The sequence below is a fragment of the Psammomys obesus genome, unplaced genomic scaffold (assembly GCF_907164565.1).
Source record: "Psammomys obesus unplaced genomic scaffold, mPsaObe1.curated_primary_1811, whole genome shotgun sequence".
NCBI lineage: Eukaryota > Metazoa > Chordata > Mammalia > Rodentia > Muridae > Psammomys > Psammomys obesus.
This window is the reverse complement of record NW_026591598.1, coordinates 8,013,241-8,041,137: the sequence shown is the minus strand read 5'-3', so window position 1 is coordinate 8,041,137 and position 27,897 is coordinate 8,013,241. Positions and strand designations below refer to the sequence as shown.

The 27,897-nt window shown below is 54.4% G+C and overlaps 1 protein-coding gene across 3 annotated transcripts in view; it reads left to right on the top strand.

The window, feature by feature from the left end:
- Kiaa1522 (KIAA1522 ortholog) overlaps nucleotides 1–27,632 on the top strand; it is a 28,754-nt gene extending 1,122 nt beyond the window's left edge. The window contains exons 1-7 of one of the 3 annotated variants that reach the window (XM_055610848.1): nucleotides 8,911–9,034; nucleotides 21,057–21,227; nucleotides 21,311–21,366; nucleotides 21,618–21,738; nucleotides 22,548–22,661; nucleotides 22,745–25,276; nucleotides 25,621–27,632. In XM_055610848.1, the coding sequence (XP_055466823.1) occupies nucleotides 8,944–9,034; nucleotides 21,057–21,227; nucleotides 21,311–21,366; nucleotides 21,618–21,738; nucleotides 22,548–22,661; nucleotides 22,745–25,276; nucleotides 25,621–25,643 (3,108 nt within the window). In that variant the 5' untranslated portion in view covers nucleotides 8,911–8,943 and the 3' untranslated portion in view covers nucleotides 25,644–27,632. Of the gene's footprint in view, nucleotides 1–8,910; nucleotides 9,035–19,066; nucleotides 19,318–21,056; nucleotides 21,228–21,310; nucleotides 21,367–21,617; nucleotides 21,739–22,547; nucleotides 22,662–22,744; nucleotides 25,277–25,620 lie in introns of those variants that run through there. The other 2 variants (XM_055610849.1, XM_055610846.1) reach the window with 2 other exon arrangements.
- The last annotated feature ends 265 nt before the right edge of the window (nucleotides 27,633–27,897 follow it).

Here is a 27,897-nt window from a genome sequence, read left to right as displayed (position 1 = left end):
CTCCCTGGAACCTAAGGGATGAGATAGGCCTGAGAAACAGGAAGGACCTGGCCCATCCCTGTTAGGGTCAACTTTACTTTTGGCCACTTGTTCGGCTTTTTCCTCTTCTCGTGTTCCTGCCTTCAGTTTGATGGGGAGACCTTTAGTCTCTGCCAGGGGGTTGAGGCCAGCTGCGGCTGGAAGTATGTTGTCTTTCTGTCTTTCCTATACTGCCCAGCTACAGTGCTAAGGTGAGGAAATGGCAGAGGCCAGGGCCCATCCCATCTAGCCTATGTTTACCTTTTCAGTGTCCTTTAACTAACTCTGGTGAATTAGAAGGAACTTCAGGGGTCAGGAAGAGGGTGGAAAGCCTCTTGTATGATTGCATCCGGCCTGATCTTTCTTTTGGATAAGGGCCCTGCTCCCCTGAGGCCGTGCCACAAATAGAAGTTAGGGTGCTGGGACGAAGAGGAAGGGGCCAAGCCCCGAGGGAACGTTTGATTGAGGGGTGTTTCCGAGTGTTCTGAAGCCCCTAAGCGGAGGGGAGTCTTTCCCAAGGGTTCCTCACTGGATTCAGGGTGAGGCCATTCCCCTCTCCCTCAGGAGAGCTTGTGTCAGAACTGCAGCAGTATGGGCTGTGGTCAGATTGTCAGGCAGAAGAGTGGAGTAGCGGTATACCCCAGGCCTTGGACTCTCTCTTCCAGGGGACTAACCTGGAGGCAGAGGGCTGCAAACACTGACTTGTGGGTTAGTACTGCAGCCTTCTGGGTTCGTCAGGTGTGTGGCCTAGCCTCCTCCCGCCTTGAGTTTGGTATTGAGTGGCACTGGGCTTTCTGGGCAGCAAGTCGGCCTCACTGAGTCCACGTGCAAGGGTGACAGCCTCTGCCCCGAGCTGTTGTCTTTCCAAGTCTGGAGGTGGCTCCGGGCACTCCTGAAGGCTGTCTTGTTCCCCTTTGCTCCAGCCTCCTATTGTTGTGATTGTTCCCTCGTCACCTGCCTGGCCCAACTTCTTTTCTGTTTATTAAGAGAAATAAATCCGATCTCTCTAATCTCCACGGGCCAGGAACGGAAGGCTGGATGGAGGTTTAACTCTTTCCGGGAGAATGGTTGTCAGAATGGAGACTGGGGAAGGAGAGACACACCAGGGACATTTCTGGAAGGGCTGAAAGGTTTCTGTGGGAAGCTTATTGGGTTATCGTGGTCTCAGAATCAGAGATCTGAGAGACACAGCTCCTGGCTCCTCTCACTGCTCTACTGAAAACTGGGAGATGGTGCTTGCCTTGGAATTTTGAGCTGCAATCTTCCCCCAGGATTGATTCTTCTGCTTCCCCTCACAGACATAGGAGAAAAGAGGAAATCTGACATTGACTGATTACTCTGAATGTGTCAGGAGACTTAACATCCATTTGCTCACCCGGTCCCATTTACAGAGACACTTATAATTCCAGCTGGCGTTGCTGAGGCAGGAGAATAAAATTGAGGTCAGCCTAGGCTAGGGTGGAATGGGGGGGGGAGGAGGGGGTCTCATTTGCAGATGAACACCCCCCCCCAAAAAAAAAACCCTGAGGCTTAGTGACAGTGAATGATTGATTTGACCAAACTGAGATTTAAATTGAAAGCCAGATGCCTCAAAAACTAACATGATTCTCCAGAAGACACAGGGGTGAGGCTTGAAGATCTTATACAGCCCACTCTACAGATAGTCGGCCCAGAGAGAAGCAAGGGAGGATATGAGCAAACAGGCAGATGAGTTTAATTCTGGTGTAGCTACTGAGACCCATGACCCTGGACAAACATCTCTGTGTACTTGGACAGATTCTGTTATTGCCTTGTAGGAAAGAGAAGGGACCTCACCCTGGGTTCAGCCTTGATGACCTGGGACCGCTTCCCAAGGTTCTTATTAGGGATGATATAAAACTCACAGGAAAGAGAAGTGGTTGTGGAATGTAAGGGGTTGCTAGACTGTGTTTGTAAGTTTAGTCAAGATGAATCTGGCAGGTAGTGGGATTGGAGGCCGATGAGAATGCTTCTATCGTCCGTCCGTCTCAAGTTAAGACACAGGCTTCCCATTCACCCTTCCATCCGGGCCCTTCCTTATCCGGAAGACCAGGGTGTTCAAGAATCCAGTTAGATAACAGACATGCAAACTCTCTGTGATCTGTGGTGGCAGGCTTCTGATGTGTGATGCAGAAGACTTAGAAATTACTGAAGTTCATTTTAACCCATGGTGTAGTTACATCTCAGACACGAATCTTGATTCTTACTGATGTGGAGGAGTCAAAGAAGGCGGGGCCTCACCTCTACTCCCAGGAGGAAGTTGCAAAAGCAAAAGCAAACAGGGATCCATATTTTCCGGAAAGATCACCTCCTCAACAAGTATGTAGGGATGAAGTGTTTCTGGGACTGATGCCAAGACAGGTCCAGTAGCTAACTAGGGACGGCTCTCTGGAGGCAGCGAGCAACTTCTGGAAGGGCCAATTTGAAGGGGGAAGAGAACAGGAAAGCTGGTCTGAGTCAGACTGGCCAGGCTTATCTCTGTGATCAGAGGAAAAGCAGTTTTCACCAGTATAGGTGAAAAGGTTCTCGGGATGAAATCGAGGTGCTCAACATCAGTGTCAGCATGCAGTCAGGCACTGCGCACAGTGTTGGGAAGGCTGAGGCTAAGCCAGGCAGCATGGGGCTAGGGATGTAACTCAGTTGGTCAAGCCTTCATCCAGCATGTCTGGAACCCTGGCTCTGACCTCTATCCCCAGGCACAGAATGAACTGGGTGTGGTGGCACACGCCTTTAGCCTAGAACTTGGGAGGTGGTGTCAGGAGTTCAAGGTCACACTCCAGCTCCATAGAGAGATGGGCCAGCCTGGGATACGTGAGACCCTGCGCCTGCCTGTGACCTGCAGATGAGTGGAGAGTCTACAAGAGAGCCTTCAGCAGGGCTGGCTTCGGGGAATGGGTGCGTGGCCCTCCTGTTTCCCTTCGGCAGTGACAGGCTTTGACACCGAGAACTCAAGAACATCCCCCCCGCCAGGCCCAGTAGAAGACACCCTGGGAACTCCTCACCTTCCATTTGGCCACTCACTTCCAGAGGAATGGGTGTCCTTGGTGTGAGGTTGTACAGTCTAGGACGTTTTTTTTTTTGTCTCTAAAGTAGATCCTTCACTTCAGGGGAGTCATTGTATCTTACATCCTTAAATTCTTTCTTTACCTGGGCAGTGGCGGCATACATCTTTAATCCCAGCACTCTGGAGGCAGAGGCAGGGGGATCTCTCTGAGTTTGAGGCCAGTCTGGTCTACAGAATGAGTTCCTGGATGGCCAGAGCTACAAAGAGAAACCTTGTCTGGAAAAAAAACAAAAAAACAAAAACAAAAACAAAAAACAAAAAACAAAAAAACCCACAAAATAATAGGCCAAATTTTTGTAAAGCAATTTTTCTTTTTAAAGCTGGGTGCGGTGGCACACGCCTGTAATCCCAGCACTCTGGGAGGCAGAGGCAGGAGGACCTCTGTGAGCTTGAGGCCATCATGGTCTACAAAATGAGTGCAGGACAGCCAAGGTTACAGAGAGAAACCCTGTCTCAAAGAAAAAGGAACAGAAAGAAAGAAAGAAAAAGAAATAGCAACAAATGCTTTAAACCATTGAGTCACCTCCTCCCTTTTTTTTGAGACAGAGCCTCACTGTGCTACCCTGTCTGGCCTGGAACTTGTCATGTAGATCAGGCTGGCCTCCACGTCATGGCAACCAGCCTGCCTTTGCCTTTCAGGTACTGGGATTACAGGTACAGGTCCTCATGTGAGGTAACTACTTAGTCTCTACCATTGTAGAACAAAGTGAGGACCCAAACGTCTCTGTGGGCACACTTGGCTTGAGGCAAGGCCTGTCTGCCTTACAGTAGCATTTCATGTATCTTCACATGCTATCATTCTGTGTGCATTTCCTTTGTCTAGGCTGTGCTTGCTTCCCTTTGCTACCCAGTGAGCTCCTATTCATCCTCTAAGGCCCCACTGTTCTCACCTCTTCGATATGCCTAGGGAACATCATTGCCCCCAGAGTTTAAGGCATGCTGCTTAAGAGGTTTAAGGTTAGGAGGATCCGTTTTTTGTGATCCTCTTTCCTTTGGGTAGGTGCCTCTACCCAGAGTTTTAGTTTGGGCCTAGGCCGTGGTAATGGGGTCAGGGTTGCCTCCGCTATAGCAGAGTGTTTGTTTACAGACGAGACAGGTGGGCTGTTCTAGCTATCTTCTAACCCCTGTGATCTGATGGGTAGCCTGCCTTGGGTCTAGGCAGGAAAGGGAGACTTAACTACTTTCACAGATGTTTAGCACCTACTGTGTGTCAGGCACTGACTGGGGATGAGAAGAGAAGTCTCAGTCTTGGACCTCAGAATGTGAGTGTACTAGCTGGGAAGGCCCCGTCCTTGAACAGATAATGAAGGGCTGGAAATCAAGAGCACAAGAGCAGTTAGACCCGGTGGCACAGGATGGCAGTACCAGCCCTTGGTTGGTGAAGGCAGGAAGATCAGGAGTTAAAATCATCTTTGGCTACACAGCAAATTAGAGGCCAATCTGGGCTACATAAGATCCTGTTTGGGAAAAACTAAACCAAAACAATATAGAAAAGGCACAATAGAGATCCTTTGGGGACATCAAGGACAGCTTAATTGAGTTGACAAGTACAGAAGAATTGAAGGGTGAGGGGAGTTGGGGTGAAAGGGCTCGTGGCATGGGGTAAGATGGGGATTGACTGGGTCTGGGGGCCAGCTGGCTGGCTGGAGTTCTGTAGGGGAACCTGGATCACCATACCTTACTCTCCAGGTTCTCTGAGGACAGGAGCCAGGTTAAATAGTTCTTCCGTTGGCCCTGCTCAGCACAGGGCCTGGCACTTAATGACTTTGGGTCACAGGTGATCCAGAATGGGGAGCTTCAAATCCTGGATGGTCAAATCTGGCATGTCGTAGGGAACACATCCAAGGTCCTTACAGACATGCCCGGAGGAGGGGTGAGTTGCTCAAGGTTTCCTCCGGGAAGCTTACCTGATCTGGCTGGGTCTTGGCGTGGGACTGGAGCCCACCCCAGCCTGGGTCAGGCTGACTTTAGCTTCCCCCACTCCTTTGTTCAGACTTCAACCAGAAAAGCCCTTCCCAGAGAGGTGCCTCTACCAGGTCGGGAAGAGCAGGAAGGAAGCCAGGAGGCTCTCTGGGAACCTCCCCTTCCCTCTCTCAAGACACCTTGAGGCCTTGTTCCAGCTCTGTTGCCTCATGCCACCAGCCTCCTGCCGGAACCTCCCTCAGGTCTGGGAAGAGCCTGCAGTGTTTGGGCTCTCCCCAGCTGCTACCCCCTGAATTCCTGGAAGTGGCACTGGTCACAGGGTCTGCTGAGTTGGAGCAGCCTGATGCTGTGACCAGGAAAATCCACTCCTGATGCTGCTGTCAGCAGGGAGCAGAGCAGGACTCCCTCCCACGCCCCTGGAAATCCCCTCTCCCCGAACCCTCAAAGCCCTCTCAGCTGCTCCTGGCCTGTCACATGCTGAAGAACCGGAATGAGAGGAAGCATTGTATAGTATTTGGCCCGAAAGGAGCGTGGTGGTGGTGGGGGGAGTGGGTCCACAGTCTCCAAGGCCACCTCCAGCTGCTTGGCTGAATGCAGGAAGGAAGGAGGTAAAAGCAGCTGCCTCGGGCAGGAGGCATGAAATCTCCTGCCACCTTGCCCCATGGTAGGGCCCACTTGGTGGTCTTGCGCTCCACTGTTCTCAGGGCTGGTTCTACAGAGGACTGATTGCTCCATGAACAGTTGGCTGCCCCACTGCTATAGGGACGGCCTGGCCTGCACCAGCATTGAACCTGATCAGATCTTATGGCAGAGTGTTATGATACCTACTAGGTTCCTAGAGGCCATGCCAGGCCTTCTGTCTGCTTTGATATTCTCTCCAGCCAGGTGGAGCCTTCACCGTTCCACAAGTAGGGGTGGTGTCACATGGTACCCAGGGCTAACCATGTGGTTCCTGGGGTCTTGGCCCATATGCTTACCTTATCGGTCCCTCGTACTCCCAGATCACCTTGCCTGTCCTGTATTTGGCAGCCAGGGGCCTAATCTCTTCCCCAGGATCCTGCAGCAGGTGCTGTCTTTGAAACAGAAAGCGCTTACGTGACGTGCCCACTACCTCCATCATTGCCACCACGACCACCAGCAGACAGACACAAGAGCCATTATTGTAGGCGGGCCTCACCATCTCCACCCTCACCTGACTTAGCATCACAACTGCAGAGCCTGGGTTGCCAGGGTGATACACACAGTTTCTACCCTTGTGGACAGTTTTTGTGGTTAGTAAGGCAGACCCCCACATAATTTGATGTCTTAAGGCTAGTGTAGGGTGCAGGGAGGTACTGAGGTCCGCTCACAGGGCGTCGCCAACGCTTGTGAACCTACAGAAGGTCAGAGAGAAGGGTATGTGGAGGAGCAGAAGGTCAAGAAGGCTTTGAAGGTGAAAAGGAATCTTCAGGGGCCTGTAGAGATGGCTCAGTGGTTAAGAGCGCTGTCTGCTCTTCCAAAGCACCCACTCGGCAGCACACACCTGCCTGTAACACCAATTCCAAGGAATCTGACACCGACAAACTGATATACATAAAATATAAAATAATAAATTATTTTAAAAAAAGAGAAAAGTCTTCAGGCAAAGAGAGGAGTCAGAGGCGTCTGGAGGTGTGCACGAGAGAGAGGCAAGTGCCTTTGTGGCCAAGGTACCCCCACCCCAAATACCTTCCAGGCTCCTTGACTACCTGACTGCCCTTAATTCATGCCGGTGGATAGGCATGCACTAACTTTGAGGTTCCCCTGCTCCTACACAACACCTGCCCCATCACAGACCTTACTTTCCTCCTCCTCGAGTGGAGTTGAGGCAGTAGATCTGTAAGGCGTCCTCCACCGTCCTCCCCTACTTGTGGTGTGTTTATTTATTTACGTGTTTATTTCTTGTATTGCCGAAGCATGTGTTGTGGCGGTCAGTGGACAGCTAGCGGGAGTCGGTCTCCTCCTCCCTCTCCCACGTGGCTCTTGGGAAGTGAACTCAGCTGGTAAAGCATGTCAGCTGGCCCCTTTGCCTGCCAGCCAGCCCTCTCCTAGCTTTGGTACAGGGTGGGATTCCGTTCTCCATGCCGAGTGTTGAGATGGGTGCATGCTGCTTGATAGACAGAGCATGTCATGTTCAATGGACGCGTGAAACGCCAGCTCTTCCGGGACCTCACTGCTGTCGCCTCAGGTTCTTAGTAGGAGAAGGGCCCCAGGGAGGGTTGGCATCAGCTTTGACTCTCCCGTTTTGCCAGATGGGAGCTGGGTGTCCTGGAATCAGTAGGCATTCCAGCAGTGTGGTGCTGTAGAAAGGCTGGCTCAGCTGGCGGAAAGAGTAAGCCTTACCACCAGACGCTAGAACCAAGCGCTCTGCACCGCAGCCCAGTCTGAGAGGCCAGGAAAAGTGATGGTGAGGAGAGCTGTTGTTGAGCCTGTAGGCCAGTGGGTACGCAGGGCAGTTGTGAGGACACAGAGGTGAGGCCTTGGGCAGCCTGGAAGACCTTCCGGAGTGGTGAGGCTTAGGTTGGTTTTAAAAAATAGATACTTAGCGAGGTGTGATGGCACACACCTTTAATCCCAGCACTCAGGGGGCAAGGGCAGGTGGATCTCTGTGAGTTCCAGGCCAGCCTGGCCTACAGAGTTAGCCAGGGCTACACAGAAAAAAACAAAACAAACAAATAAATAAGTAACTAACTAAATTAGAGGAAGGGCAGAGAGCTCTACAATGTGATACGGCTTCAGATGTTCTACACGCACACACAAACAACAACCACAATTGCAGTCATGCTCATACACAAAAGCATAGCTATTGACAAACATGCATATCTGTGCATGTGTATACATACATGTGTATATACATACAGACGGCTACAAACTCACAAACAGATTGGTGATACTCGGCTACCCTGAGTGAGACAGTCACAATGCGAAGCACATACACAAAAGTACACACTCAGACTGAAGACAGACTCAGTAACACGGATACATGTTCACACACGATTATACTAGCCAGAGACAACCCAAATGTTCAGGGTAGAGGGCATACCTCAGCCACACAAGTACACGGCCATATCAGTGCCCGAAGTTACGCAGACATGTCCAGATGTTTATCTGTCTTTTCCTTCAAGGTCATGAAGAGATGGATAATCAGAGGAGGGCCCGGAAAACCGTGGGTCCAGGTGACTCCCAGCTCTGTGGCTTAATTAGTGCTCTCTGAATATGGGTCAGCTAACTGACTTCAAGGGACCCTAGCTTCCCTATCCGTAAAAGGGCTATGACAAAAGTACTTACCTTGCGGAATTATTCTGTGGTTGAGCTGAAACAGCACTTGAAATCAGGTAGCCCAGTGCTTCGCACACAATGAGCACCAAGCAAAAAGATGCTACTGTTACTTTCGACACCCCAAGTACAGAGACACAGGGAGCTGGATATAGGTGCGGGTAATAGTCAAGAGAGAGGGATACACAAGCACGTGACACTCACGGGGTGGAAGCCGGTGGGCCCGGTGGGCCCGGCAGCCGCAGGGGTCCGGCCCCCACTTCTCTCAGTTCTGCCGCAGTCCTCCCAGAGAGGCAGGCCGCTGGGCTGGGAGATCCCGCACCCCGCCTACCGGACCTGGACAACGCGAACCGTTCCCGGAGCGCTCAGGGCGGGGTGGCTCAGCAGGTCTCCCCGGTCCCCTGGAGGGGTGGAGCGGGCGAGCCGCCCGCCAGGCTCCGCCCCTCCCGTGGGCCCGCCCCCGGCGTGACCATTGGCCGCAGCGTTAGGGGGCGTGGCCGGACTGGGGCTGGGGGCGCCCGCGGTGGCCGCCCGAGCGTCTCGCTGCCTCCCTCCCGGGGCTGCGGGCCCGGCGGCCGGGCTGGCTGGGCCGCACTTGGGTGCTTGCGCCGGCTCCCGCACACACCATGGGCAACTCACACCACAAGAGGAAGGCCCCCAGCGGCCCCCGGACCCGCAGCTTCTGGCGCTTCGGGCGATCGGCGAAGCGGCCCGCAGGTAGGGGTGGGGGCGGGGCAGTCGGGGAGGAGGGTCCCTGCAGTCGCCGCCGCTGCTGCGCTGTCCCCTCCCGGGGCCTGGTGGGCGTGAGAGTGAGGGGCCGGGAATCCGCTCAGATCCCACCCCTCACATGCGCACCGACACACACACGTACCCACTCATGTCCGCGGGTGGGCACATTTTCACATCCTGCACACAACGCCCGTTCTCACGTGTGTCGATGCAGAGACCAAAACCGCATACACAGTCACACCCACACACTGGCACTCGGACACAGATCCTTGTGCACAGGTATATACCTGTGCACACGGTTTACGTGGCCACACGAGCTGCGCCCACGCTCAGGTCGACACACAGGCACATACATGAGTCAGTCATGTAGGTACAGTTGTCCAGTGTCTTGGGCACCCAGCTGTACACAGGCGGACGGAAGGTGCTGTGTACAACACACATAGACGTGAACACACGACACACACTTGCTCTCCTTTACCCTCAACAGTCTGAAAGTTTACAGAAGGGGGGGGAACAAAGGTAGGAGGAAGAAGCAGGAAACTAGGGCTGAAGGCTGGGGACCTCCTCCATCTGGCGCGATCGGGAGCCCAACTGGTTCTCTGATCCCACCCCCACCACGCCACTGTATCCTCTCTCGGTCCCTCTCCCTCCCACCCCCCTTCCGCAGTTCCCGAGGTCGCCGCCTCATCTCCCCCCACTTCAATGCAGCCATCGGGCTGGAACGCAGTTGCAGCCCTTCCCGGCGTGCTGCGGGATCCCTCCGCGGGTCACATTCCAGTCTCCGAGGGTGGGGGCTAGGGAATGAGGAAGGCCTCCAATCCCGAGGCTTAGAGATGGCATTCCTGGTCTTCCCTAGTCTGTGCGACAGTTCTTGGCATCCCAGAGAGCTCCAAGGGGGGTCTAAAGGGAGTGCCTGGTTTTCTCACCTTGTAATTGCAGAGACTGGGGAGGGGCAAGGTGGATTTAAAACTGTGTCCCCCCCCCAAAAAAAAAAACAACAACACGGGAGCTTTAACAGAAGCAGGTGTTCTAAGTATGGTACCTGCTGGTCTGGGTTAAGTGAGTGGGATAGCCTCCCTCCCCCCCTGGAGTGGGAAAATCCACCTCTGTTCCCTGGGTGGCCCACATTCCTAGAGGACAGCATGGAGCCTGATGATCTCATTCTCTCTATCAGCTTTCCACATAAGGGTGGTAGGAAGCGTGGATGGGGAGAAGAGGGGTCTGTGTGGCACTGCCAGAGGTACTGGTGACCTTGGTCAGGTTCTTTTGGTTTCCTGGACCCTGTCTGAACTGGAGGGAACCTCAGCCCAGGTGACCTGGGATCCTTAAGAGTTTTGGTGAGCCATTTCATGGATGAGAGATTGAGGTCTAGAGAAAAGGGCCTTGTCCAAGGTTGTTTGCATTTTGTTTTGAGTTACCGTAATCTGGCCAGGAAACAGCAGGAAAGGGTTAATGTTGTTCAGGTGGGCTCTGAGGCTTTCTCAGAAGGTGGGTGTTGAGGAGAAATTCCTGTAGTCTCCCTGCCTGTCAATTGTGAAGTCCTGGCTGTGGTTCTGCCTCCCTCCCTCTGGAAGCCACCCTGAGCCAGCAGGGTTGGGCTTGGGCAGGGTTCTTCATTTGCTCTCTGATGGTGGATTTGATGTGTTTGTTTCCTGAGAACCAAGTGTGGGTTCAAACTTGTGTCTGAAGGATAAGGAGGGGGTGTTTAGAGCTGGGCAGGGCAGTGAGCCTGAGGGCTGAGTACAGGATGGAGAGTTCAAGGGTTTTTTTCTTTCTTTGTCTCTATGAGACTGGTTCTCACCTTGCTGAGGCAGGCCTCATCCTCCCAAATTCTGGGATTATAAGCATGAGCCCAGTGGCCCGGCCCTGACATCCAGCTTCCCTCTGGGGCTCCCAGGGACTCCTGACCAGTGCAGCAGCTCCAGGGCGACTCAGGCTCCAAGGTGTTGCTAAGAAGCCATGAACATCGTCAAGGGAATACAAGGGCTATTGCTGGGCACTATCCCAGGCTGTACATCAAAAGCTGTTGTCCTGGGGTCTGTTTCAGAAAGCCAAGGCGGTGTTCTTAACTCAGTCTTTGGAGTAACCGCAGGCTTGAGATTAGCCCTGGAGTGTTGACAAGCTAGAGGGCACAGCTGGGCATTTTTTTGCAACTGTGAAGCATGGCATGGCCTAGAAGTGAGACTGGGCATGGAGGTTAGGGAGAAATAGTTGAGGCTCCTACTTTGTGCCTAGGAGGAGAGGTCTCACTGTTAAGTTTCAGTTCCGTTTGTTTGTTTGTTTGTTTTTGAGACATGGTCTCACTATAGTTCTGGCTGTTCTGGACTTCTTTCTGTAGACCAGGCTGGCCTTGAACTCAGAGAAATCTGCCTACGTCTGCCTCCCAAGTTGCTGGGAGTAAGGGTGTGGGCCGCTAGGCCTGGCTAAATTTCAGTCCCTTTATCCTGAAGATTCAAGGTCTCTCTTAGTCTCATGGGCCCAGGTGTAGGACTGCAGTTTGAATGCTTGGCTTATTTTATTAGTCTGTGAAAAGGAGACTGAGGAAGTACTAGGTGGCCAGAGAGGGCTGAAGTATCCAGGTCATTGGGAGCCAGTGAATGTGTTTGAGAAAAGGGAGGAGCCCACAAAACTGGTGTGTTAGGAAGATGGCTCCAGGGCCAAAGACAGGTGCAGGTAGGGCAGGTTAGGGTAGGGGGTGGGGTTGGTGAGAGTGGAAACTCAGAGCCTATTGCAGTAATCCAGGGGAGAGGTGATGAGGCGAGGGCCACGACAGGGTGGGGGCTGTGGGAATGGCGGGGAGGAAGCAGCAGAGTTGACAAGACCTGGGATAATCTGGATGCTGGGAGTAAGGGCTAGAGAGGACTGCTTGGCTTTGGGATGGAATCAGAGTTGAGAAAGTGTAGAGAAAGTGAGGGCTAGTGCTAGAGCTTTTCCTTATTTCTTTGTCTTGCAGAAGCTAACGAGATAAGCGATTGTTGTCTCCATTTCACACATGGGTGAGGTAGGCCTAGCTCAGAGAAGGGAAATCGCTTGCTCAATGCAGCCGAGTGAGAAGATAGCTAGAATGTGATTCTCTCAGACTCACAGAGTCCAGGCCCCTGACCGGTTCACGGGTGGATGGGCTTCCTGTTAGAACTGCATGCTTCCCAGGTCTGAGACAGAACGCCTGAGCCCCGGGAGGTTTGGACCCTATGGAGAGCACAAGAGTAGGAAGCACTGAGGGAGAGGGACAGGACTTTGGTGTGGAGGCCCCCAGGCAGGGCCCCTGAAGTGAACAGAGAGAAAGGGAAGCACAGATCTAAGGAAGAATGATGCCCTGCCTTGGTCAGATGCCCTTGGAGGGTGGAAAGGGGGCCCAAGAGGGGAAGGCAAAGCATCCCCTGGGCTAAAAGGACATGACATCCTGCAGGGACGGTTTCTCAGGTGTCCAGCCCAACTTGTCCTCCAGGCCAGCAGGGTGCCTGGTCCTTGGCAGATTGGGGAATGAACAGTGCAGACAGAGTTGGTGAGGCCCACCCACCGTACCACGGCCTCTTCCAGCTCCCTTGTACTGTCCTGTCAGGCACACCAGGAGTTGCTACTCTCTCTTTGGAGGTGGTGAGACTGGGGGAAGGGGCTGGTGGGCCAGACTGCCTGGATTTCCTGTGTCCTCTCCTTGCTCCTAGCGCTGAGGGGCCTGAGGCCTTCCAAGTTCAAGATTGGGAGGAGGCCTGCTGCCTCCCACTCTGTGTCCCCCCTCTTCTTTGGGGGGAAACTTGTGACCAGCTGTGTGATATCTGAACTTGCCTGTGCAAGTTCTGGGCTTCCAGATAAGGGACGTATCCAGCCCTCTTTGATCTGAGATGCCTGTGATAAGCTGAGCTACCTTTCTTTTTTTGTGATTTATTTTTTGTTTTATGTGCGCTGGTGTTTTGCCTGCATGTATGTCTGTGTGAGGAGCTGCCATGTGGGTGCTGGGAACTGAACCTGTGTCCTTTGGAAGAGTGGACCATGCTCCTAACTGCTGAGCCATCTCTCCAGCCCCTGAAACAACTTTCTGTCCCATGTATGATTCTAAAATTGGGGTGTGGTGTTAAGACCCGACCACTGCCCCCTCTGCTAGGGGCGGAGTTACACATGCAAAAGACTTTTTAGAGACAATCTCTTCCACATTGCAGTTGGAGAAATTGGGGCCTCCAAAGAGTGATTAAACTGCAGTTAAAGGCCAGCCAGAGTGCAGGCAGAGTTGGAGTCTGTTCTTAGGCCTGGACTGCCAGATAGGGTGAGGTCGCTGAGGGACGGGGAGCTGATGTTAAGTGTGCCTTATCAGACTTTATCTTAATGGTCATTAGCTCCACTTGAGATTGGAGGAGAGCTCCGGAAGTGGGCAGGGGCAGGAAGTGAGCCTGGGCGGTGAGCAGCTGGTTGCATGGGAAGAACGTGGTTTTGCAGCCAGTCAGAGCTGGTTCAAAGTGTGACTCTCCTCTATCTTTACTAGCCCTGTAACCTTGAGCAAGTCACTGACCCCTGAGGTGTGTCTCAATAGAGAGAGGACTTAGTGAGACCTGAGTCTCTCCTCAGCTGGTCATCAGAAACACTAGTTGCCGCTGTGTTGTGCGTGGAAAGGTCTTTTCTTTCCTGCCTGTGACATAGATAGGCCAAGGCCAGCTCTGATCCAATACTGTGTTTGTGGTGGGTTATGTAGCTTTCCCTTTTCTCTTTTTGGACAGGGTTTCGCGTAGCCCAGGCTGGCCTCAGATCCTGCAGAGATTACAGACATAGGTCACGGTGCCTCGTTTCCTCTACATCTCCAGCCCAATCAACTAATTTTCCTTCTTTCTTTTTATGGACAGTGTTGGGGGTCAGACCCAGAGTCTCTCATGCATTCTGGGCGAGTGTTCTGCGGCTGAGCAGTATCCCCAGTGTAGCTAGCTTTTATTTTTCTCTCTCTCTCACTTGCTCCCAAATTATTAATTTACTTATTTTACGTTTAGAGGTGTTTTGGCCTCGTGGACCGCTTACAGGTGTGTTCACTGTATGTGTGCTGTGGCCGGGAAACTCCCCTGGGGACTGGAGTTACAGATGGTTGGGAGCCTCCGTGTGGGTGCTAGAATGGAACCCCAGTTCTGGAAGAGCAATCAGTGTTCCTAACAGCGGTGCTGTCTCCCTAAGCCCTCTCTTTGAGGCAGGCTGAGTCCCAGGTACATAGTCCTGCCCCGAATCAAGCACTGAGACTGTAGGCATCATCACCACATCAGTTCGTTGACTTTCATTAGTGTCCCCAGGCAGTCTGAGGTGGGGTGAATATTCACCCTACTTTTCAGAAGAGCAGACCGAGGCTGTGAGAGTCCCGATTTATTTGTCCAAGGCCTGGAATCCAGTTCTTCCGATTCTTAGCCCTTTTCTCTACTGCTTCATGGTGGCTGCTTCTCTGGCATCCATAAAATGGGGCTGATCATGCTTCGAAGGAACAAAAGGGAGGGCTTGAAGATTCAGAACTCCCTGGCCGAAAGGGGTTATTATGTCATTGTTGGGGCAAAGGCTGACCTGGAAACTCATTATGACATTTATTATATTATGGTAGCTAATTCCTCCTTGTACCGCTGCCTGTTCCCCTAGGGCACCCACCCTGTGGGCTGGGATCCTCCCTTCTGCTCCAGGTACTCCCTGCCCCCCTCCCCCAATATTTACATTAGAACCTGCCTGGCCTGTCAGCTTTTCCCCCTCCCCCCAGGTGGGGCTGGACATTGGGAGAAGGGAAATAGATTTATCTTCAGAGGTGGGCTGCACCCTTTTTTTTGGTCGGGAGGAGCTGAGGCCCTGGTTACCCTCGACAGACTTGGATTGCCATGGCATCTGATGTGGAATCCCAATTTAAATGGGACCCGATACCTCCCCTGGTTGGGTGACCTTCAGCTAGTGAAGTCTCCTCGACTTGAGTCTCCTTGTGCTCCTCTGCAGAACAGCAGACTTCCCCTTGCCTTTGAGTGGTGGAAGAGAAAGTGTTTGTGGGAGTCAAGGTGCCTCTCCCCAGTTAGTTAGTTATACGGGAAGATTGCTGCGGACCCTAGGTTCTGTCTCTGCTCCTAGAATGTGTGGCAGCCTTCCTCTCGTCCCTCCCCAGCTTGTTTACCTCTGTAGAGGGGCCTTGAGACCAAGAGCCTCTAAACACCCTGACTCCTGCTTGGAGCTAGCCAAGGGCAGGAGACGGGAGCAGAGGGCTGGCTGGGGGGGGTGCCAGCTCCCGAGCAAGGCCACCTGGCCAGCTGTGCCCTCCCTTCCCTCATTCTTCTCCCCTGAGTCAGGCCTGTTCACTTGTGGGTGCGCCACCCCCGCCCCTTGCTCTGGAATGGGGCAGGTTGAGGCCTCACCCCATAGGGTATGTTGCCAAGAGAACATATACACATGCGCACAAGTGAGCGTGGCTCCGTTGGGAGACAGGCCCTTGTCCCTATCCCCAGGCTCAGGAAAGCCCCTGGGTAGGAAGTACACACACCTGCCTTCCTGTGCACACAGCCTCTTGGCAGGCCTTTGTGTGAGTCTGTAGCCCAGCCAGTAGGTGAGGAGGCTGGGGTGGCCTGCGGAAGCTTTGCTGGTGTAGTCCTGGCTGTAGCCATCTGTGGAGGTGGCCGAGGTGGGACGTTCGAAGGGCACAGGCCTCCGCCCCTGGCTCTGTCTTAGTTCAAGGCTTGCTTGTGTGCTTCCTGGTGTGCCATGCTTGATGGGACAGGGCAAGGAGCAGAACGTCTTCTCAGGTTCAGAGGCCCCTCCCTCAGGCAGGAGCAGGCTGTCTTAGGTGCAGGTGGGGTGAGGTGGGGCCATGCTAGAGCCTTCACCTCAAGGTCTCTGCCCAGCTTGCACCTGTGAACTGTGAGAAGCGAGCCCTCAGCTGGGACTCTTTTTCAGTGTGGTCTTGGGAAGCTCCTCCCCTTCTGTTATCAGCTCTTTGGGAGGTGACCCTCCCTATGTGATACTCAGGTTACAGAGCCCCTCCCCCCCAAGCAAACCACTTGCCTGTGGACTTGTTCCTGGGGTGGCTTGGAGCGGTAGGGGCTAGGTGTTGGGGCCAGCCAGGTGTTATCACATGAGAGCTCTGGATTTTGTAGCTGTGACCTTGCATGCCAGTGGTAGGTCTAAGACCTCTGGGCTAAATTCACCCTACCCGGAACTTAGCAGGAGCACAGCCCCCCTTTCTTTTCAGTCTAAGGGAGGCCAAGGGTGACCTACACAGTGAAAGGCTCAGGATGAAGCTTGGGAGGTCTCCTAGCTCCTGAGCCTCCTGGGTCCTTGTTCCCAGGAGCCTTCCTGCCTCCCAGGGCTGGGTAGCATCCACCAAGGCAGACACAGGTTCTGCCTTCTGCCAGCACCTGCTAGGCAGTAGTCACTGCACAGGTGTCTAGAGAGGAGGGGCTGATGGGAGAGGTCAAGGGCAGCAAGTGCTTCCAAACCCTTTAGTGTACAGAGATGAGGGAAGCCCCCACCCGACTCCCCACCTCTCAGCATGGGGGTCTGACGTGGTAAATAGAACAAGACTTCTTGGTTCCAATTGTTCCCAGTGAAACCGCTCCTGCCTGAGTGCATAGCTTTATACCGTGTCTCATTTTCTCATCTGTGAAACGGGATGAAAGTGCCTACTTTGGGCAGGGGCAGAGTGCTTGCCTGCCATGCAGGAATCTCTGGGTGTGCGCCCCAGCAGCAAATAAATTGGGTGCAGGTATGTAATCCCAGCACTTGGGAGGTGGAGGCAGAAGAGCAGAAGGTCAAGGTCAGGTCAGAGAGATGGGTCAGTTAGTGGGCAGAGTGCCGCCACACCCAGCTACCCAGTGTTCAGTCCCTAGGGGCCACGTGGTGAAAGGAGAGAGCCAGCTCCTGGAAACTGTGTTTAGTGTGCAGGGCCGTGTGCATCCATATACTATACACACACAGTGATGTAACGATTAAAAGAAGTTCAGACTCATCCTTGGCTATCTAGCACGTTTGAGGCCAGTCTGGGCTGCAGGGACCCTGTTCCAAAAAAAAAAAAAACAAGCCAGTGGTGGTGCACACCTTTAATCCCAGCACTCAGGAGGCAGAGTTCTATTTTTTGTTTTGTGTTCTGTTATTTCATGATAGGGTTTCTTTTTTTTTTTCTCTCTCTCTCTTCTTTTCTTCTTCTTTCTCGAGACAAGGTTTCTCTGTGTAATAGCCATGGCTGTCCTGGACTCACTTTGTAGACCAGGCTGGCCTCGAACTCACAGAGAGCCACCTGCCTCTGCCAGGCTTGTGTCAACACTCCGTGGCTGTTTGTTTCCTAGAGTAAGGTTCCAGAACAGTCAGTGCTTGAGCAGTCTCTGAGATGCTGGAGCTAAATGGAGAGAAGGGGTGGAAGAGGGGTCTTAACAACTTCAGAGCCATTGAATTGTTAGCTCTTCGGGGAGGGGTGCAGTGAGGGAGAGGCAGCCTCGCATGAGCTTGGCTTGCAGCAGAGCATAGCCCGAAGACCCTTTAGCCTCAGCTACAGTGCACGTTCCAGAGGGGTCACGTAGTAACTGTCACTGCCCAGCTGAAAGCTTCGTTGACTTCCCAGAGCAAGGGCCAGGGGTCACCTGAGCTGGCTCCTGCCCTCCTGATTTCTTCTGCCAGCGCTCCCCCCAGCTCGTTTTCCAGCTGTGCTCGAGTTTTCCCTGGTGGAGAAACTCACTTCTCTACCTCAAGGCCTATTTGTGTTCGGCAGTGCCTGCCCTAGGCTAGAGCCTCGTGATTCAGGCACTGATGCCTTGGAACTGGAGTTACAGTCAGTTGTGAGCCGCCGAATGGGGGCTGGGAATGGAACCTGTGTCCTCTGCAAGTGCAGCCAGTGCTCTTAACTGCTCAGCCACCTCTCCAGCGCCTTTTTGAGACAGGGTTTCATTTCGTAGCCCAAGCAGTCTAGAACTTGTGACCACATCTGTCATATGTTGAGGAAGCAGGTATGCGTCACCACACCTGCCCTATTTCTTAATTTTATTTTTGCATGTGTGTGTGTGTGTGTGTATATATATATATATACACACATATATATCCTGCCCCTCATGTGCTGGTGCCTGCGGAGGCTGGAATAGGGTGCTGGGTCCTGGAGGGAGTTACAGGCTGTTTACAGCTCCTCAGAAGAAAAGCACTTTTACTCACCGAGTCATCTTTCCAGCCCTGACCCGTACCCCACCTCACCCTCTGTTTTTTGAGACAGGTTTTCTTGTTATGTAGCCCAGGCTAGCCTGAAATCACTGTGTAGCCTGAGCTGGCCTTGAACTCACCACCCTCCAAGTTTAGCCTCTTGAGTACTGGCATTACAGGTGTGTGCCATCAAGACATGCCAGGTGTTATTCAAGGTCACGGCTTGTGTGATGGATTTGAATCTGTATCTGAACCTGCCTTCCTCTTTCCCCTCCCCTCCCATTCCCTATCTGTTTTCCTGAACTCCACCTGCCAATCCTTTCCGACTTAGTTCGGGATGGCGTCAGGGAAGAACTGTGGGGTGAAAGTGCAGGCCCGTGTTGAAGCCCCCACCCCTCTGCTGTTTCTCAGCTTGTCTGAAGTGGGAAGAAAGTTCTTCAGAAAGTGTGGGGCTGAACTGCGTGAGTGCAGCGCTGTTGCCATCCGCCCTCTGACTCTCACTGGCATCACATTATGTGTTGTCTTCTGAGGCCATCTCTGTCCCTGTTGTCCTCACAGGCAGCCCTGGGCCTCTCCTGCCCGGTTGCTCCATGAGCTGAACTCTTCTCTCAGGAAATTACTTAGTTAGCCATGATGCCTGGATCTTGGGCATGGGCACCGTGCCAGGTTTGGTCTGGTGGCTCTTCCACCTACCATCTGGCAGCTGGGACCCTTCCATTAGCTCCAGCATCTAAAATGTTTCGACAAGAACTTGGGGGCCAGAGTCAGTGCCCCACAGCTAACATTGTGTCGCTCTGCTACCTCCGGTTATACTCAGGAACAAAGCACCCCATCTCCGGGCCTCAGTTTCCCTGTATCCTGCTAGGGAACCGGGTGGGGTGGGGTGGGGTGGGGTTACTGGATGGGGCGGGATCTGTGGCAAAGGTGGGAGGAGAACCTGGAGCAGCCCCTCCCCCTCCTGCCCGAACTGAGCTGTGCTGTGGCTGGCCGGCTGGGAGCTTGCTTTGCATCCCTGCGTCCCAGAGTCCCCTCGGGGCCAGGCCTATCCGAGGTGTTGCCCGGTGCTCTGGGGAGGTGAAGGTGGCGACCGTCTGCTGCAGGCATGGTAGTGTTCCTGGGCCGACACCTCCCGGGGCTCCTCGAGGTCTTTAAGAAGAAAGGTGAGTGGGTGTGGCTGTGGGGGTAGGGAAGGGGTGACAGCCCTCTTCTCCAGACCCTTGGGTTAGTGGGGAATCAAGCCTAGGAAGAGTGATGGGGTGGGGGCGCCGGTCACCAGGGTGGCTTCAGTCTGAGCCTGCAGCCACGCTTTTGTCCGCTTTTGTCCGGCTGCTTTGTTGCTGCCTTTGTCTGAGTGCTGCTTGTCATCCAGGACGGACCTGGGTGACTCTGACCTTGGAGTCCGCCGCCCTAGGGCCAGATTGCCTTCCTGCTGGGATACCCACTCCTTACTGGGTAGAGCTCTGTATCTTCGTTTAGAGAGAGGGCATCCCCCTCCCGAGTCATTTCAGCAGTGGGAGGATATATGGGAGCAGCAAGGGAAGGGTACCCTGGGAAGCCCACGTGGAGGGGTAGCTTTGAAGGTAGAGATCCGTGAAGCCCTTTGCCCAGGAGCCTGGCTTTTAGACCTAGATTCTGGCTGTAGGTGCCAGTTTCCTGTGCTTTGGAAGGGTAGGGACCCTTCCGGGAAAGCGGAGTTTAGTCCTGGCTGTGTGAGCCATTTGCTCCAACAGTAGGAAAACATTTTCCGCTTGAGCCTGCTTCTCCACTTGTAAAATCATGGGATGGGGAGAAACACCCGGGACCTCCTGGGGCACCTCTGAACTCTTCTTTGGTGGGATTCCTGTGGCTTCTGGGGCAGGTTCTCTGGTGTTGAAGGATACTGAAGAAGGGAGTGGCAGGTGTCTGAGCTGGAGAGCCAGGTCCTGGGGTGGGGTCCCTTTAAAGGCCTTTTTTTGTCACTGCCCCTCTTCAGGGCTCTGCCAAGGTCACATGACCTTCCCAGCGCTTTTGCTTATGCTGTGGGTTTCTTTTAAAGAGGGGCTGGGACTGCAGAGTGCTGACACAGCCGCCATCCTCAGGATTACATGACTAGCCCCTCTGTGGGCCAGAGCCTGTAACAGGATCCTTTGTAATGGAGCCCTGGCTCCTCTGTACCTGGGCCCAGGCCAGGGCCTCCAGGAGAGGCCATACCTGGCCTGTTCCCCCAAGAGAGGCTGAGTTCCCTGTGGGAGTTGAGGGGCCTGATCCGTCTTCTCCCCTTCCCTGCTCACCCTTCCAGAGGGCAGCCATATGGGTAAGTAGGTGTCCCTGGCCTATCCTTCCCTTAGGGTTTTCTGGGAGTCTGATTATGACTGGCAGTCCCGTGGTTTTCCATGGCATCTTCTCCTTGGACTTGGGCCAAGGGGCTGTTGGAAGAAGGTGGTTTGTTTTCCTCTCAAGTGAAGCTTCATGTCTCGAGACAAGAAATGTGCTTGCTGTGGGCTCTGTATATTCAGGGTGTCTGTGTGGGACCCCGAGTGACCCACGATGCAGTTTTGTGTATACTTAGATACTGTTGGCATGGATGCAGAGTGGTGTCACGTGGGTTCGTGGAAGCTGCTGTAGGTACATTTGTTGGTTCACACCTGCGTATTGTTTGTGTGTGTGTGCATCACTGAAGCCTGCGGGTGGGTGAAGTGGGCCTGTGTGTTCTGTGTGTTGACATCGTGCGGTCCCATTATGTGATGTTCTTACTCGGGTATGTGCACCCTTAGGTGCAGTTTGGGGCGAGTGTGTGTCTAGGCGGTGTTGCGGGGTAGACATCAAATGTGTGTGCACTGCACACCTGTGTCCTTGTACTTATTATGACTCCCCAGGGCCCACATGCTCTTGGCCCTCACTTCCTTCTCTGGCCCATCAGGCCCCGCTAAGGCTGAGAGTGACAAACGTCAGAGCGCAGGGCCCAGCCAGGGGCCAGGACCTGTAGGAGAGGAGCCCCAGGACAACGTTTTCTTCCCCAGTGGGAGGCCGCCTCACCTGGAAGAGCTGCACACGCAGGCCCAGGAGGGCCTCCGCTCCCTGCAGCACCAAGGTAACTCCCCTGGCCTGTTCCGGTGCTACTGTCAGCTCTGGGGGCAGGGGCCTAGGCCAACACACCCTTCTGGTGTCTTCCAGAAAGACAGAAATTGAGCAAGGGTGGCTGGGACCATGGAGACACCCAGAGCATCCAGGTGAGCCCTGTGCCCAGCTCTGCCTAGCTCTGCCCTGCTCGCCCCTCCCGGCTTAGCTTCTAGTATGCATGGCTTTGGGCCTTTCTGGACTGGTTTCTTCTCTATGCTGAGGAGATAGATTAAGTGTCCTCTGACAGCTCGTTCAGGCTTGGTACCTGCTCAGTCCTGGGTGATGCTGAGAGATTCCATGAGCAGAGGTTGTAGCGGGGGCCTAAGGCAGCCCAGGCAAGCTGCCCTTATTTTCCCCACAGTCTTCCCGGATGGGGCCGGATGAAGACACCATCTCGTTCTGCAGTCAGAAGTCCTACATGACCGAGAGCTCCACGGCAGAGGATGCCCTGTCCGTGCGCTCAGAGATGATCCAGCGTAGAGGTGTGCTGTTGCCTTCTGGGAGTCCTGGGCGGGGGAGAGAGGTGACAGTCACCATTGTGGCACGCTGTGTCCCGGTACCTGTGGCTACCCTAGTTCCAGGCATTGTGATTCAGTGAATTCTTGGAAGTTCATGGTGGACACTGACCCAAAGCGAGATAGTAAAGGGTCTGGGAACCTGGATTTGTGCCAACTTAGCTTCGGTATGACCAGGAATATAAACCTTTCACTTCTCTGAGTGTCTGACTGACACTCTGTAAAAGCTAACATTGGCTTGCACTAGAGCTCAGTTGGTATCATGCTTGCCCTGGCATGCGGGAAGTCCTCTGTTCAGGCACCGTATGAAACAGTGTGGTGGCACACACACACACACACACACACACACATCTGTAATCCTAGCACTTGGGAAATAGAGGATCGGAAATCCAAGGTCTTCCCCAGCTACATAGTAAGTGGCTGGCCCATCTCAAAAGAAAACAGAAGCCAAAGGATTGGCCAGGGACTGCCTCAGAGGGCATATATAAGGCATGTGTATCCTCTTGGTTAAAAAAAAAAAAAAAATCAGGATATTAAGAGCATTACCTTATTGGAATGCGTATTAGGCATTTAAAATGATGACATAATATGTTCACAACATAGTAAGAGCTGTTCGCTAAATGGAAAGATCATTGCTGAATTAGGGAGGGGATTTCCAGAAGTCAGTGCCAGCGCCTTGCCAGAACGCTGACTAGAATTTTATGAGTACAGAGCCCTGCTCTGTAGAGCGCCGAGTTCTGCTCTAACGGGTTTTCTCCCCTTGGACTGGCCCTCAGGCTCCACCTTCAGACCCCATGACTCATTTCCCAAATCTGGAAAGTCAGGACGGCGGCGAAGGGAGCGGAGGAGCACGGTGCTGGGGCTGCCTCAGCACGTGCAGAAGGAACTTGGTGAGCTTTTGCTGGTGGCCAGTGGTGGGGGACGGGGAGCCTGGCCAGCCCCTCTGCTGAGCCCGCCTCCTTGTCCCCTTCAGGTCTGCGAAACAACCGTGAGGCACCAGGCACTCCGCAGCCTCCCCGGCCCCAGGATGCTGTCCGCATTCCCACAGTGGACGGTCACCCGGCGGGCCTGGCCTCAGGGGCCGGGGTCCGGGTGTCCCTGCAGGCCCTGGAGGCAGAAACGGAGGCTGGCACTGACACAGAGGCCATACTGCAGCGCCACATCGACCGTGTGTACCGGGATGACACACTTGTTGGCCGATCCACGGGAGCCCGGCCACCGCCGCTGGCGCGGCCCATGTCTCTCGCAGTGCCTGGACTGACAGGAGGGGCGGGGCCTCCAGAGCCGCTGAGTCCAGCCATGTCCATCTCGCCCCAGGCCACCTACTTGTCCAAGCTGATCCCACACGCGGTGCTGCCTCCCACGGTGGACGTGGTAGCCCTGGGCCGAAGCAGCCTACGCACTCTGAGTCGCTGCAGCCTGCTCTCTGCCAGCCCGGCTTCCGTTCGCTCCCTGGGCCGCTTCTCCTCCGCCTCAAGTCCGCGGCCCCGCAGCCGCCATTCTTCCTCATCCAGTGCCACCTGGAGCCATTCCCAGTCCTCTGATACCATCGTGTCTGATGGCTCCACTCTCTCCTCTAAGGGGGGTTCTGAGGGCCAGCCTGAGGGCTCTGTTGCTGGCAGTAGCGTGGCACCTCCTCCTCCAGGGGGGAGCGGGAGGGGCTCCCCCAGTGGCGGTAGCACCGCCGAGGTTTCAGACACAGCCAGCATCCGCAGCAGCGGGCAGCTGTCTGGCAGGAGCGTGTCCCTGCGGAAGATGAAACGGCCTCCTCCACCTCCCCGCCGGACCTACTCCCTCCATCAGAGGGCCTCAGCAGTACCCGATGGGCCCTTAGGGCTACCGCCCAAACCTGAGCGAAAGCCGCAGCCACAGCTGCCCAGGCCGCCCACCACAGGCGGCTCTTCAGGGGAGGGGGCGGTATCTTGTCCACCCAGCTCAGCAGGCACCTGGGGCTCTGGCTTGTCTCCAGGCGGCTCCAGGCGTCCCCCACGGTCCCCAGAACGGACACTTTCACCTTCCAGTGGATACTCAAGCCAAAGTGGTACCCCAACTCTCCCTCCCAAGGGTCTAGCAGGTGCCCCTGCTTCCCCAGGCAAGGCTCAAGCCCCCAAACCAGGTCGAGTGACATCCCTTAGATCCCCTGGGGCCTCTGTGTCCTCTTCCCTCACATCTCTGTGTTCCTCTTCCTCAGACCCTACTCCCTCAGACCGCTCAGGTCCACAGATGTCCACCCCCCTGGGTGACAGGTTTGTCATACCTCCTCATCCTAAGGTGCCCGCTCCTTTCTCCCCACCACCTTCCAAGTCTAAGAGCTCTAACCAGGCTGCCCCTGCCCTGGCTGCCCCTGCTGCAGCTCCTGGGCCAGTTTCTACCCTTGACACCGGTCCTGCATCCCCTTCCATGCCTCAGACAACCCTGACTCCACCCCAGGAGCCCCCCATTGCCTCTAAAGACCAGTCACCCCCACCATCCCCACCTCCATCTTACCATCCACCCCCACCACCTACTAAGAAGCTGGAGGTGCTTGAGGAGGTCCCACCTCCTCCAGAGACTGCTGAGGAGCCCCTTCCAGATCCCAGCTGGCCACCGCCGCCACCTCCCGCACCTGAGGACCAGGACCTGTCCATGGCTGACTTTCCCCCACCCGAGGAGGTCTTCTTCCCTGGCCCTGAGCCTGGCCCTCTGGAGCCCTGCAGCTCTGTGGGCGTCACCTCCTCAGCTGCTAGCCCATCCCAAACCCCTCCACCGGGGACTCCACCAGCTCCACCCGCTCCACCTCCAGCTAGCTCTGTTTCAGAGTCTCTGGCCAAGCTCCCTCAGAAGGACTGTATGGCCAAGAACAGTGGGGCTCCCAGGGAGGATGCTGGCACCCCCCTGGTCACACCCTCGCTTCTGCAGATGGTACGGCTTCGCTCTGTGGGTGCTTCCTCAGGGGTTCCAAGTCCGCCTCCAGGTTCATCAGCCCCCCAGAAGCCGCTGCGAAGAGCCCTGTCTGGGCGGGCCAGCCCAGTGTCTGCGCCCTCCTCTGGGCTCCATGCCGCCGTCCGACTCAAAGCCTCCAGCTTGGCTGCCAGTGAGAACCCTGGAAATGTTCTGTCCACTGGACCACCAGAGGCAGAGCCACGGTCTTCACCGTCTCCACAGTCTCCTGCTTCCAAGGCCAGCTTCATCTTCTCCAAGGGCACCAAAAAACTGCAGCTTGAGCGGCCCGTGTCCCCGGAGGCCCAGGCTGACCTCCAGCGGAATCTGGTAGCTGAACTTAGGAGCATTTCAGAGCAGCGGCCAACCCAGGCCCAGAAGAAGCCTTCCAGGGCTCCGCCACCTGTGGCCCGCAAACCTTCTGTGGGAGTCCCCCCTCCTTCCCCCAGTTTTCCCAGGGCCGAGTCTCTTACTGCTCCATCCACCAATGGGCTCCCTCATGGCGAGGACAGGACTAAGGAGGAGCTGGCAGAGAATGGAGGTGTGCAGCTGGCTGGTACAGAGAAGATGGGTCCCCCTGGTTCAGGTACTGTAGGCACTGATGCAAAATCAGTTCTCTGAGGGTCCACCATTGGGGGTATGGTCTTGGATCTATAGAACGGTTGTGCTTTTGAGACGTCTAGGTGACTCTTCAAACTAGCGATAGGAATCAGAGCAGGGAGGCATAGATTGAACACAAACACTCTGGCAGCCGAACTGAGTCTATTTCTAGTTTTGTCACATCATCTCCCATCTTGGCTGTAAAATGGGGCAGAGACAGCACATCCATTAAGGGTCAATGAAGTGGGGGGGGGTATGGAAAGGTTGATTGAGGATGTGTCTTGGGTTTCTTGGAACCACACAGGTTTGCTGAATGTCCTTTCCTCACAGATCCACAGAGGAAACTGGTCTGACCGTCACTTAGCTGGCACTGCTGACCCATCCCAGGGATACAATCTCTCAGGGACCCGAGCAGCTCCAAGGAAGAGAGGACCTGGCAGACTCAATCTAAGACAGGATGCCTGCGGCCTTAATCTCCACAGCCTTCCATGTGTATGCAAGACTGGTGTTGCCCATCCTCCAAGTTACCCCTCCCTCATGCCTTTTCCTGAAAGGATTCACCTCCAGCAGCCTTTCAGCCTTGGCCTTAGCCTCATCTCAGAGGTAGCTGGTGGGAGTGGGTGGCTGTGCCCCACCCCCCACCCAGGCCCCAAGGCCATGGAGGTGGGAGCAGAGCTCATGTTTATTTTGTTTCATGTCTGGAACCGTGTTTATTGTAGTCCAGAATCAAAGCACTTTGCAGAGTGGCTGCATGCCCATCCTCCAGGGCTCATGAAACCACATTCCAAGAGCCCGTTTACATAGTGGCAGCACCAGTCCTCGGTAGCCAGCCCCCAGCTGGGACCAGTCTGTCCACTCTGCCAGTCCAGGCCGCTCCTTTCCCTTAGTTCTTGGAGATGGACAAGTCAGTCATCTCCACAGGCTTTCTAGGCTGGTGGTGGGAGGGGGGCTGTGGAATTGCAAAGCACAAAAGGCACAGTGGGCTCTAGCCTTCCTGTGCCTCAACTTACCACCAACCACTCTCCTGCCTTCCAGCTCTGTCAGGTGCTCCTTAGAGGGGACTCAAGGATGAGGACAGGAAGAGCCAGAGTAGGCCTGCGGGTACTGTGCACTAAGAAACCAAAAACCAGACCAGAGCAGGGAGCCATCTGGAATCTTCACATGCTGGGCACCTGTCCTGTGACACTTGATTGGGTTTGAGTGGATGGGCACAGTGCAGAGCCAGGAGCTCATGGGGTGTGTCCATTTCAGCTTGGCAGGGAATACTGCCTAGGTAGGGGGAGAGTCTGGCAGGGACTTTCTGGGCTGTGGGCCCAGGCCTGTCCCTCAGGTTCTTTCTCTGACCTGTCTCTACTCTTTGGTGCATGCCCTTTCTGTAGCTGCCTTTCAGCCAGGTGGAGGGAGCTGAGGCTGAGTGGCAAGGATGGGAAGCCAAGGGCCTGTGTTACCCGGATTTCTCCCTAGTCCAAAAGGGGGATACCCAGTGGTTCTTGCGAGTAGGGGGGTGGCTGTCCCAGATAGCAGCCTGTGCCCCTGATCTCTCCGCCTGGAATGTAGTGACTTGTTTTCAGCCTGTACCACCTCTGTAGGTAAGCTGGAGTCCCTGTCCGCTCCAATGGCCGTGCCTCCTTCAGGGCCACCCCTTGAAGCTTTCTCAGCAGGGGCTTGAGCCTGGCAAGAATCTTGTCTGTTAGCTTCCTCTCTACCAAGAGGAGAGTGACGCACTCCTCCCCGCTTCTGATTTTCCTGTCCAGAACTGGGGAGGTGGGGTGAGATCCAGGTTCCCTAACCCTCTTGCTAGGGTTGCTTGTCTGTCCTGTCTGTCCCTTGTCCAGTGTGTGATAGGGAGCTGCTGCTGGGTGGACGTTACTGCCACGTGAGGTGGGAAGGGAGGACAATCAAAGTACCCACTGTTCTGCCCCAGGAGCCAGGACTGGTCGAAGCCCCAGGAAACCAGGCCCCGATCGCTGCTGGGCTGGGGAAGCAGTGGCCTAGTCTTTCCTCCTCCAGTGTTACTGGAGCTCTTGTCCTGATAGGATCTTCTCTGCTTGCTTCCCTACTGGGTGGGCCAGAGTACAAGAAAGGAGAGTCTAAGAGTGGCAACATCTCATCCACTGGGGTAAATAATCTTGACCTTGTGCAAATGGAGAAACCAAAAGCCTCTGATTTTTAATTTGCATAAAAATGTTAGAAGAGAGAAATATATATATATTTCCTTAAATTTTTGAGTCTTTGATATGTCTATATAAACAATCCTTCCCATGTTCCTTCTCCTCTGAAGCTTGAGAGAGACACACGACAAAGTTGTGTTTCATTAAAAGGTATTAATTAAATGATTGAAACTTGGCTGTGACTGCTGTTTTCCAGATACTGACAACAGGTGACACCTGGTAATACATGGCAACAAGGTTTGAATGCACACCTCACGCTAGCATGAACCTAACCCAAGGCTAATGAACCACAAGATCTGGCCGTGGTAGGACAGGACAGTCAGTGCTCTGGGCCCAGTCAGAAGAGGTGGTGTCCTACCTGCTGCAAGTATGGAGCCTAGAGTGGCTCTTAGTACTGACCAAGGGGGAACTCAGGATGTGTTCTTTGTCCCAGCCT